The sequence below is a fragment of the Hydra viridissima genome, unplaced genomic scaffold, assembly GCF_058129835.1.
Source record: "Hydra viridissima isolate aposymbiotic clone 2 unplaced genomic scaffold, HvirCarnegie_v1 scaffold_12, whole genome shotgun sequence".
NCBI lineage: Eukaryota > Metazoa > Cnidaria > Hydrozoa > Anthoathecata > Hydridae > Hydra > Hydra viridissima.
Window position 1 is genome coordinate 10,381,275 of NW_028324311.1, and position 12,742 is coordinate 10,394,016.

General features: G+C 28.3%; 2 protein-coding genes and 1 long non-coding RNA gene across 5 annotated transcripts in view; 1 reads left to right on the forward strand and 2 right to left on the reverse strand.

Moving 5' to 3' along the window:
* Positions 1-12,742, reverse strand: part of LOC149881199 (uncharacterized) — a 134,003-nt gene that overhangs the window by 68,531 nt on the left and 52,730 nt on the right. The gene's annotated exons all lie outside the window — the stretch shown is intronic.
* The window catches only part of LOC145193938 (pre-rRNA 2'-O-ribose RNA methyltransferase FTSJ3-like), a 50,459-nt gene that overhangs the window by 34,927 nt on the left and 2,790 nt on the right, over positions 1-12,742 (reverse strand). For both annotated transcript variants that reach the window (XM_090068013.1, XM_090068012.1), the window contains 3 exons: positions 5,526-5,631; positions 1,610-1,656; positions 643-722 (listed from right to left, as the gene is read on the reverse strand). In XM_090068013.1, the coding sequence (XP_089924139.1) occupies positions 643-722; positions 1,610-1,656; positions 5,526-5,631 (233 nt within the window). The remainder of the gene's footprint in view (positions 1-642; positions 723-1,609; positions 1,657-5,525; positions 5,632-12,742) is intronic.
* Positions 8,464-10,921, forward strand: LOC149881205 (uncharacterized). Of its 2 annotated transcripts, XR_016446004.1 has the most exons (4): positions 8,557-8,925; positions 9,339-10,108; positions 10,617-10,718; positions 10,817-10,921. It is a non-coding gene; the product is annotated as an uncharacterized LOC149881205 (long non-coding RNA). The 2 variants fall into 2 exon arrangements; XR_016446003.1 differs by lacking the exons at positions 10,617-10,718; positions 10,817-10,921 and adding an exon at positions 8,464-8,524 and having other exon boundaries at positions 8,805-8,925; positions 9,339-10,608.

The window sequence follows — 12,742 nt, forward strand, 5'->3', positions numbered from 1 at the left end:
AAATTTACCTAAATTTAATTGTTTGCAAAAAAATTTTAAATGATTTGTTAATTTCTTATAACTCATTCAGTCCAGTAATACATTTTTTACACACAATCCAGTGTATGTATTGGGCATATAAAGTAATATTTCAAAAATTTGATTCTTTTTATCTCCTGAACCATAGGTTTTAATGCAAAATACATCTTTTTTGGCTTTTTGTTTTATAATAATTTTTTGGTTGTTTGGTATGACAAAACAATTAAGAAATTGTACAGGAAAAATCATTTTATATACATTTTTTATTTTTCTTGTTAAACTTATTGTTGACATAAAATTTTACTTTACATATTTAATCCAAAAAGAAGTGTCTTTATGAAGACTTCTTTATGTAAAAAGTAAATATAGTATAGCATAGACTATATAGAATAGTATAGACTTTTTATATAAATAGTAAACATAAAACATTTAATAAAAAAGAAAATAGCTTTAAAGTAAAATTTTTATGTTAAACACTAAAACATATGTCAAAATCGAATTTGGGGCTCCAAAATTTGATTTTGAAAAGCTAAAGATATCACTCATTCAAAAATATGTAGATTGTCAGTATAAGATTGCTCTTAAAATAATGTTCCCAATCTTAAAAGAAAAAAAGTTAATAACCTGTCTACATTTATCTGTGGTGATGTCAGCTTGTATTGTTGTAACATTTTTTATTGGTTTTATTGATACTAAGTCAATTCCTAAAAACAAAATAATTTTAAAATCATTTTTTTTTAAACAATGATTTTTAAGGTCTCACTTAAAAGGTATCAACTAATTAAAATAAATGAAAAATGATTGTTTCAGAATATTTGATGTTCATCCTCACATTTTAAGATAATTTAGAAAATGTACAAATGTTTTTGAACAACACTTAATTCTTAGGATAACTAACAGGGATTACACTAATTTATCAAACTTATACTGCCTGATCACAGAAATAACTTATAAATTTTAAATACATTTATGACTGAAATAAAAAAATTCTGGGGTTAAAAGATAATAATTTCATAATGCACCTTAAATACAGTGGTGCTCCCATATGTGAATAATTTATTTCAATTTAATTATTTATAGCATGCATATTAATGAGTGAATGATATATTAATTTTTACAACTGGGAACAACTTTTTTCCACCAAAAAAATAATATTCAAATTTTTGGAGTTCAGTTATGAACACTCAACTTGAGTGGTATCAAAACTCCAAGATTTTGTATTTTTAAGAAATTCAAAAAATATATAAATTTTTTAAAAACATTTACAAATTTGAACACTTAAGATAAAAATGACTATTTGTTATTACAAAAATATGAAATATGAGTTAATTTAAACATTTTTTTATTTATTAATTTTCAAACAATTTTCATGTGAAGGATGAATGTTAAGATTAATTCATAATCATAGTATTAAGTAGTCTGAAAACAAAGGTTACCAACTGTCAATCTCATTCTCTAAAATTATTTTTTTAGAATAACCTAATTGAGAGTGCATAAATTTTGTGAAAATCTCAAATGTATAAATGTTCAATCAGTTGTCAGTAGTATTCCATGTCTATCCCTAAAAAATTTTAAATAAATTACAGCTTACCAATAATAACACTAGACATAGGCATAAAATTTGATGCAACTTGCAACCTAAAAATGATAATAAATTTAGAATAAGTCACCCATACTATACAGTTTTTCTTCAAAAAATACTGCACAAAATAAACCTGAAAAATTTCTTGATAATTAGAGCAAAAAGTTTTTTGTAATTCTTTATATATTCTTTGTCTAACAAATAACAAGTTATAGTTTAGAAAAATGAGAAAAAAAAATCGTAAAATGAGAAACTTTAACTTGTTTTTCATAGACCTTACACTATCATAGTCTTTTGAGCCTATTTTGGGAAGACAGCATTAGTTTTCTAACAGCTGCATATAGACCAATGTTTTCCTAAGGAAACATTGGTCTATATGCAGTAATAATAATATGTTTACTATAATAAAATGTTTACTTTAATACAACTTTTTCAAGTTCAAAGTTTCTTAGAAGTTTACAATAACTAACCCTTGGATTTATTCTTACTTGACAAAATATTAGACTTTTTCTACATTTGGTAGTTTCTATATCTTTCAGACTCAGTAAGAAATTGGATGTCAATTGTCTTTAATATTTTTAGGGTCTGATATTCATTCTGAGAAAATTTCTTGCCATTGTTAAAACTGCAGCCATCCTTCATACTTATTACACAATGCAACACAAATTTAGCTTCTGAAATATTCTTAGTGCAGTATTTTTTCATTATATGATAGCTTTACACATTCAGAGATGTTTGGTTCAATGTTTTTCCTAGGTTGGCTCAAATTTTTACAATTACACAAAATTATTAAAATTAGACAATAAAAAAAGTATTTGAGGTATTAAAAGTGCTTTGAAAATTACACTTTTCTTTTATGATCAGTTGTCTTTTCTAGTCAGAGACTACATATTATAGTTTCTTATCATGGAAGCATCCCAGTGAGCTTTGTATCTCTTTTCATTTATTGAAATATCTTGGTAAAACCTCTTGCTGTACTCTTCTGTACAATGTGTTTTATTGGTACTAATGGAAATTGGTTTCTGTTATGAAGTCAAACTGCTTTAAGGTTTTGAGTTGAGCTGCCCATAAACAATTTTCAGTAGCAAATTTTTTTTAGTAAGTTTCATTTTTTAATCCTGGATTTGAAAAATTCAGTTCTGATCTGATAAGGGATTAGTGTGCCCTAAGTCTTAGTGTGCCCTAAGTCTCTCATCAGATCATCAAGTTCACTTCAATTAGGAAAGAGAGGCTGTGATCTTGTTCTTGGTATAAAAGCTTCATCAATTTCATAGTTGTCACTGCTTGTTGACTCCTCAGATTAAAAATCCATGTTATCACTTTTTGCATATGTTGGTGATTTTGGTATTTTTAAGTTATAATTGTGAGGAACCATAGGAGACAGAATATTCAAATACTGAAGCATGCCTTCTTTTAACCTTCCTTTACTTTTCAATATCAATAATGTAGAAATAGCAATCATCCTAGTAGTTTGTTGGTTCTCTCCATTTTCTGGGAATAGCAAAGGGCATAGCCTTCCTCTTAATCATTCTTCTAGAGTAGATTGGCAGCTTCCATACATTATATGAGAGGTCCAAGGCTTTCTTGGTCACCAATAGCCACTCCAATGAACTTTCTATATGGCATGCATAATTTTGAGACTGTGACAATTTTATTTAATTTGGATTTGGTCAAACATAATATCCAAAAACATAGCAGAATGCATCTGCCAATTTTTCAGATTATCTGTTGTTGGCCATTTAATAATTAAATTTCTAAAAAACAATCTGAAACAGAAAAGTGAAAAATTTTAGATACAAAAAAATGCAAACACCTAAAATCAGAACTATAAGTGAAACTTGAAAATGGTTGAAAAAAAGTAGCATTGTTGGAATCAGCACCTCAAAATTAGTAGAAAAATAGTAAAAAAAAACAATCATAAACAAAAAAATTTGAAAATTTCTTGCTCTGTGTTATCTTAGTTACTTCTCTTACTGTTTTTCAACCCATTTGATTGTATCTTAACTTTCAAATCTTTTCAAAGTCTCAAATTCTCACTCAGATGTACAATATTTCTCAGAAAATATGCATGATATGAAGAAATTATGAAAAATTTAAAAATTTTGCAAAATATGCAAAAAAATAGTTACCAGTAACAGTTGGTTTCAAAAGAGGATAGAAAATAAATCTATTTAAAACTTTGTGTATCAATTTTGCTATTATGTATTTTTAGATAAATTGATAAAACTCAAACTAAAAAAATTATACTTGAATTACTTTTAGTCACTTATTAGTGATAATGAAATTTTTTTTGTCATACAAAAAAAATAAAAATTCACCTCACGACGCTTTGAAAGAAAAAAATACCACAAGTTACATGCACCTACTTAAAAAAACCCTTACAGCTAAAAATAATTGGTTTTTAAGTTTTTTTGGTTTCAATACTTAGCAAATCCTCTTAATGAAAAGTTGTCCCACTTTTCCATCACCACTCACAATCTCTTCACAATAATATTGTGTGACACTGAAAAATGTATTAGCACATTTTTCTCAAAAACTCAATTTATACCATTAAGATTATTTTATAAGCTCTTTAAAATGGCATGGTTGCACATAAACTCTTTAAAATGGAATATTTGATTTATGCTGAGTCCTCATTAAAAACACAAGGAAATGACTTCAACCTGAAAGCAGAATGGATTTCTTAGTCACATCACATGGGAAAAATGATTGTGATGGAGTTGGTGGTTCCATTAAATATCTAGCAATCTGTACCAGTCTACAGAGGTGAATATACTACCCAGTTTTAACTTCAATGCAACTGTTTCCAAAAATTCTGAGACTTTTAATTAAACAAATCAGCTGCTTGGGTGCAAATCATCCAAATGTTCCTTGAACATCAATCACTTATAACTGCTTAGCATTTTAAATCTCATCCTTATGCGTCCTTAATTTCAAATAATTTTTTCAAAAAAATGCTTTTTTTTTAATGATTAAAATGTTATTGAAAAAGAACAAGTGCAAAGTTGTACATATAAACTTTATAAAGAAAATTTTTCTCAAGGATAATCATATAAATATACATGAAATTACCAATCATAACTACTTAGTCAATTGCTATGAAGCCAAATTAACCACAAAAAGCAAAAAAATCTAAAAATAAAAGGCAAAACTGAAACCAAAATCAAGGAGCTTAAACAATACTTTTAACAACAACCAAAAAATGGGTCAAGGTTCACTTGCTTACACTTGCGTAATTTGGCTATCTGGCTATTCAGTCAATAAAACCATATATACAAGAGAACCACATCATTAAAGATTATATCAATCTTTTAATGCCTAACATTGATCATATAAAAATTATATATTTTGGCCTGACCTAGCATCATTACAAAAGACACTATCGATTATTTCAATGATAAAAACATTAGTTTTATAGTTACAACTTAGCAAGCTGTCTAGAAATTCACAAGATTGGAAGTCAAATATATTAAGAAATTTATTGGTAGAATACAGTAATGTTTAAAGAAAATCCCATTAGGAGATTACAGAGTATAAAGCTTATTAGTTGATTTAAAAGAAGATTAGATGTCTGTCATAATGGTTTACTTGAAAAAAAAAAAAAAAAGCATTTTTTTACTATTTATAGTAACAAAATGCTTATTCTTTTTTTTTTAGAAAAGTGAATTTATCATTACTTGATATTACTAAAGTTGTTGAGGTATGGGAAAAAAGTAAGAAAGCATATAATTGCTAATTTAAGAAAATGTATTTTTAAGATATTTTGAAGGCATAAACTATTATTTACACCTTCTAATTCAGAGACCTGATTCCTTTAAAACTAATGGTAGCATATTATATAGTTCAAAATTAAAGTTCTTAATTATGAGTATACAACATATTTAGTTTAAGCAAAAACCCACATATAATTTTAAAATATAATTACCATCCTCCTGGAGCTGCACAGAGATCAATCAACACTCTGGATTCTTGTAAGAAACCAAACTTTCGGTTTAGCTGAATCAATTTAAAAGCAGATCGAGCTCTGTAACCTTTAAAAAAAAGTCAACAACTGCATGTGCATATTTTATGTTTTACATGTTACTTATTATTACTATTACTATTACTGTTGCTATCATCATCATCATCATCATCATCATCATCATCATCATCATCATCATCATCATCATCATCATCATCATCATCATCATCATCATCATCATCATCATCATCATCATCATCATCATCATCATCATCATCATCATCATCATCATCATCATCATCATCATCAATCGTCAATCGTCAATCGTCAATCGTCAATCGTCAATCGTCAATCGTCAATCGTCAATCGTCAATCGTCAATCGTCAATCGTCAATCGTCAATCGTCAATCGTCAATCGTCAATCGTCAATCGTCAATCGTCAATCGTCAATCGTCAATCGTCAATCGTCAATCGTCAATCGTCAATCGTCAATCGTCAATCTTCAATCATCAATCTTCAATCGTCAATTGTCAATCGTCAATCATCAATCACCATCCCCATCCTCATTGTTGTCATCATCCTCATCCTTGTTGTTATCATCATCATTATTATCCTCACTCTCATCTTTGTTGTCACCATCATCATCATCATCCTCATTATTATTATCATCATCATTATTATTATCATCATCATTATTATTATCATCATCATCCTCATCCTAATTGTCGTCATCATTGTCATCACTCTATTTTTTTTTAACACAAAAAAAAATAATTTGAGTTATATAATTTTTTCTAGTTTTAAATTTTTGATACTTTTTTTTATGTGTTTGATTTCTAAAAGAAGTGCCAGCTTTTGATTGCTGACATTTTTAATCAGTTTTAACAATAGAGATCATTTTTTACAAGACAATTGAACCTTCTTTCATGTTTAGATCAAGAATAGCTTTGTTGGTATTAAAGTCTGGTTTGACAGCAACATGACAATGACTTAAAAGAAAAAAATTTAACAGTAAATGCTAGTTCTATAACTTTATAAATATCAATTGTTTCAAAGAAAAAATTATCAGGTAGCATGGTGTTCAACCATAAGATATGAATTTCTCTCTAAGTAAATGCATAATCTTATCATGTTGTTGTAATGCTTTGTCACATTTAGCACATGGCAAGACATCTTTTTTTAAATGACTTCTTTTCAATGTAGTTTTAATTCTATTTGCAGGTTTAGAACAATTCCTTCAAAACAGAAGACTTTAACTTTTTGACAGATGTAGTAATGTATTAAAGAACACTGTGTTAAATAATCTTGTCAGTTTTTTTTTAAACTTGCAATAATGGTTTCTCCGGCATCTAAATTTTAACACATGAGCCAAAATGTGCTGGGTGTAACCATCAGATGGTACCTCAAATCAATATCCATATATTTCAATAGTGTTAACCTCTAAAAAACATGTGTAAACCTTTCACAACAATCTGACCATTACTTTAAAAAATGGATTCAAATCAGTTTCATGTGTTGATTTATCACTGGTTTTTAATGGGGGAAAAATGCAGTTTAAGCAAAGCAAATTCTTCAAAAGTGTATACTCAGATTCTTTTCTATCAACAACAACCATCAAATGTTGGTTTGCTGGTTTTAAAGATGACCATATAGACACCAATGATCCTAAACATTCTGGATGCCCAAAAAAAGTTAATCCTTAAAACATTGAAAAAAAAAAAAAAAAAACCTGAAAACCTTTATGGGTAACTGTAAATCAAAGTTACAAGAGATAATTGACACTGTGAAGTTATCAAAAGGCAGTGTTTTCAGTATTACAGAAAAACATTTAGGTATGAAAAAGCTGTTTTCCTAATGGGTGTAGCATTTGCTAACACCAGAAAAAAACAACAACTGATAATTCAGAACATGTTGTTAACCAGAATAAGTATATTTCTTTTGCACTGGTATATCACAATGAATGAAAATTGGATCCACCATTTCATTCCAGAATCCAGTTAGCAGTAAGTTGAGTGGTGGGCAGCCAATGGAAGCTGTCCAAGGCTATGGCTTCCATATTTTGGACACAAAAGGTATGATTTTTGTTAAAAACCTTGAACATGGAAAAATAATAATTTGTAGCTATTTTATAAGAGTATTGACAATGTTACAAGTCATTTAAAGTAACAGTACTATTTTATGATTTGGGCTTTGAATTGCTTACCCAACCACCATATACTCAAGGTCTGGCCCCCAGTGATTACCATTTATTTTCCACATTCAAAAAGATACTCCTCAGCAACAAGTTCGGCTTAGAGGAGGAAGCCATTATAGTAACTGAAGCCCATTTTAAAGACAAAGTTAGTTCATTACACAAGGGCAGCATCAAAAAGTTAGAAAAGGATTGGAATGATTTCATTGCTGTCAAAGGAGATATAGTGCAGTCGGTTGATGCTTTTTTACGTAACAATATTTCACTCCCGGACACCAACAAATCCTTTTGCACAACTAAAGTTTACATATTCCTGTATGTAAAACAATCGAGACACAAACCGTTAAGCGAATAAAATTTGTTAAATTGGTCTTTAAAGATTAGAAAAATTTGTGTCTTGTTGACGCCATTATATTACGTCACGGTCGTAGTAATAACCAAATTCGGACGAATAACGGACGAATAAATACAAACATGGCAGGTTGTTAATGATTGAACTTTGCCATGACATCGCAAACGGTGGACACTTTTTATTAACGACTATAAATAATTTTTTTAAGAGTGAAAAAAGAAAAAGAAAAATCAATAAATCAGGAGAAATTTTCCTTTAGTTTTTCAAAAATAAAATCAATTATAAAGAAAAAACGAAATATCTAAAAAGAAGAAAAAAGAACGAACTATATATAGAGAATAATATATATATAAAGAATAATATTACATAAAGAATCATATGAAGATAAATAATAATAGTTAAGATCATCTTATAATTGAAGTAAGTATATAAAATAGTTATATATACATTTTTATTAGATAAAGCAGAAAGGATTTAAATTTTATTTAGATAAAGTAGAAAGGATTTTAATTTTTTAAATCGTTTATATTTTTTTTGTTTTAGTTTTTCTTTTTGCAGTTTTGTTTTTATTATCTCATTTTTTAGAAGGGAAATAGGGGTATGTATATTATTTAAAGTTATACTAATGCTAATTCCATAAAATGGTTATTACTACATTGAAATTTCTGTGATGCTATTAACTATTTTTGTTCTTTTTTAGAAAATTTTGAAAAGTAAATTAAACTTTTGTGCCAACACTGACATGGCATGTCACATGTTATTGTATGTAAAGGTTAAATTTTGTTATGAGGATTACAGTTCTTATGAAGAAATAAAAGAAGGTAAAGAGTATTGTTTGTAAATATATATTTTGTAATTTTTAAAATTTTCTCGCATCATTTTAAAAATTTTTGTTTCCACACGTTTATTGTTTGCATATATGCTTTTTTGATATGTATCTGTATGTGGTAATAAGTGCTTTATAGTTGTTTTATCAATGTGTTTTTATAATAATGTTTTTATAATAATGTAAAGTGTTTTTTTACTCTTTGTGTATGTGTTAATATGTGTTATATAATTGTTTTAAAAATGTGTTTAAATATGTATATAAGGAATATATTTAACCTTATATACATATTTAAACACATTTATTGTGTTAATAGTTGGTACATATGCTTATATTATGTTGTTTCTGTGTTTTCAAAGTGCTGTGACTTGGTAAACATCTACCTGAAAATTAATTATTGTATTTTAGAGAAGGAGCAGAACAAATGGCTTTAGATTGTGCAGCTCAGCGTGATATGCACCTAATGGCATGGTTTAAGTTAAATACTGAAAATGAAAGAGCACATTGCTATTCTTATGTAGACATTCCTTATCACTTTATATTTGATGATAAACATTGTAAATGGAAGGTTAGACAAAGGGGTGGTAATAAGGTGATAGTAAGAATGTATAAAGTTAATCCAACTGGAAAATTATTTTTTCTTAAACTGTTACTTTTGCAATAAAAAGGAGCAACATCTTGGGAGGATGTGCGTACTGTTAATGGTATTGTCCTTGAAACGTTTCGTGAAGTATGTGTTTTGAAAGAATTGTTGTTAGATGACACTGAATGGCAGAATACTCTTTCTGAGGCGGTTTTAACACGTACGCCAAAGAAAATTAGACAGTTGTTTTCAATTATTTTGACCTTTTGTGAACCTGACAATCCTTTACATCTCTGGAATACATACATTTTTTTATGATGGAAGATTTCATTCACCACTCAGTCCCACTTCTAATAGCTGAACAAGCTACTCTTCATCAAATTGAAAAGATTATTAATCAAATGTGTTATATAAAACCATATTTGTTTATAGTTGTATATATGTTTAAATTATGCTGTTTCCATGTTTTCAAAGTGGTGTGATTTGGCATTATGTTGAGCAAGATTGATAACCTTGCCAGCCAAGCGATGTACTTATAGCAGAGTTGTGACTTGGCAGCATTTAGTGCCAGGCAGAGTAACTGCTTTGGAGCTAGGTTGTGTTGTCTAGCCTTTTTTAATTATTCTCAAAACACATAATAATGTCTGTTAAGGTTTAGCGTAATGTGTATGAGAGTATGCAACCTTGATCTTTAAGTCTAGGGTGTTTTCATGTCCTAAATTTGAAGTAATTGAATAACTAATATTGAACATAAAAACAAATATACTTTTATGTATTTATATGTTTAGTAAAAAGATAAATATAGTTAACTTTAAATTGGTTTTCTAATTTTGCCTTTCATATTTTAATTTGCTTTGTTATCTTCACTGGATTTTAGGATCAAGGATGTAAATACTCTATTGTTATGTGTTATTGTTGTGATGTTTTGTTGGTATTCATTTTTAACAATAGACACCTTCATGTTGGTGACTATTGTAAAAAATGAATAATAGGTAGTTTCATTATTGGAACTTACTGCTTTTATTTATTTACTGAAAGCCAAGACAACATTATGCTAAAAATGCAATTTATATCTTAATTTGATTTTTTTTTTTTTTAAATAGTATTGTTAATCCTTCCTTTTGTACTTCGAAACAGATTTTATTGTTACATTTTCGATAAATGTTTATATTAACTGCCATGTCAAAATGGGTTACTATAAATAGGTAAATCGATTTTCAGTTTTTATGTGGTGTTTTATTTTTGTTTGTTTTTTTTGTTGTTGTAATTATAGTATCATAATTCCATTTTTTTTTTTCTTTAGGATTTACGATTGACGCATTTATACGATTTATAAAAAGAAACCTGATTACCATTTATTGTAAATTTTGGTCAGTTAAAATGATATAAATGTATGCAATTAGTTCAATTTTTTTTAAATTTTCTCTATTTTAAGCCTAATAATTTGCTGTACGTAATTTAGGGAATCTTTTTAAATGGGTGGTGAATATTGTAGTTTAGCGCATTTTTCAAATATTGAGTTACTTAAATTTTATAAGGTTTTTAACTAATTAATTAGCTTTGTTTGGATTTGCAACACTTTTGAGGAAAGAAAATGTATATGTTTAATTCTTATAAATGTTAAAAAGAAAAAACTCTTATACACGTAAATCATTGTTTTACATTTCATTATTCTGGTAAAAGGTCTTCATCAAAAACTTGACTACTCTTAATAAAAATAATTATTCTCCTGACCACCATTAAGGCAAAAACGGGGAAGGGAGGTCCTTTATTAGTGTCAAAATATTTAAGAGAATTAAATTTCGAGTAACAAAAGGAATTTTTAGCAAATGGTAATAAGTTACCGTTTACTAAAAGCTATTGAAACAAAGAGGACATATATATAAAAATGGTCAGATTAGTGCCATAAATAGTAATGGTCAGTTATTTTTAATAAATTTATTTGGCTATGTGCATTTAACGTTTTAAAGACATTTTCCTGTTTTAAAGAAAAATGTATCAAGGGGATACCAAAAAATTAAATAATCATGTATAATTTACGTTTGCTTAATATTAATCTTATTAAAATTCATGTTATAAAAAATATAACAAGAATATAGCCTTACTTTTTCGTCAATTTAAAGCATGATAAAGTGTTATTATTTTGTGTTAGTAACCAAAAACATATTGTGTTGAACTTAGTAATGTCGAGGAAAATGGTTCTGCCCTACACTGATGTGACTTACATCAGTTGTAAATTACTTAAATAATGTTGAATAATTGGTAAATTATTTTACATCCGCATACTTTTTATTTTAATTTTACAGATAGTTTAATTTTGTCAATTTGAAGGCGTTTTTCTAAAAGGGTATAGTTAAGGTTTCGCAACTTTAAATTGTGTGCCACTATTAATATGGTCCTTCTGTTAAGTAACAGACCAACCATAACCCGTATTACGGGTTGCTTTTTGCTAGTAACTATTAATAATATAATTATTAATATTACCAAGATTAATTGTATATATGTAAATTATTTTTTTAAGGTATTTACTTGTATGCTCTGTATGTTGTATTACTCTGTATGCTTATTTCCTGATGTGCTTTTCATTTCTTTCAGTTTTAGTAACAATCATGTCTACCAGTAAAAGAAGAAAAGTAGAGCTTGTTGATGTCACACAATTTCCTGAGGTACTTGTTCCTGTGCATGATATCAATTGGGAATTGTGCATTTTGCATCAGCGTGTTTCACCGGAACCTCTTATAATTCCCAAAGAGGCAGGTTATAAAACTCTAAGTGAAAACTTGACCGAGTTCGATAATCATGAAGCTTTGCCACCAACTATTCGCTTGGATAAAATAAGTGATGGAAAGGAGTTATTGCACGCATTAATTGTTAATAAGGCAAAGTACCACAATCTTTGCCGTAACAAGTACGACTCTGAGAAACTGCAGAGAATCATTGAGAGAAACCAAAATGATACTGCTGATGAGTGCTATACACCACTTTGGTGCACTCTGCCGAAGATTTCTCGACATTGCCAGGAACTGATTTGTTGTTCGTGCAAAACTGAGTGTAAAAACTGTTCATGTAAACGACATGGTTTACCATGCACTAAGCTGTGTAACAGCTATTGTTACAAAGAAACAAATGGTGATTCATATGAAGAGCAAGAAGTTGAAGAAGACCCGGAATTCCACCATGTTCTCCAGATCTCCTTCCATGACGAATAGTTATCCAAAAGTGTATTGTA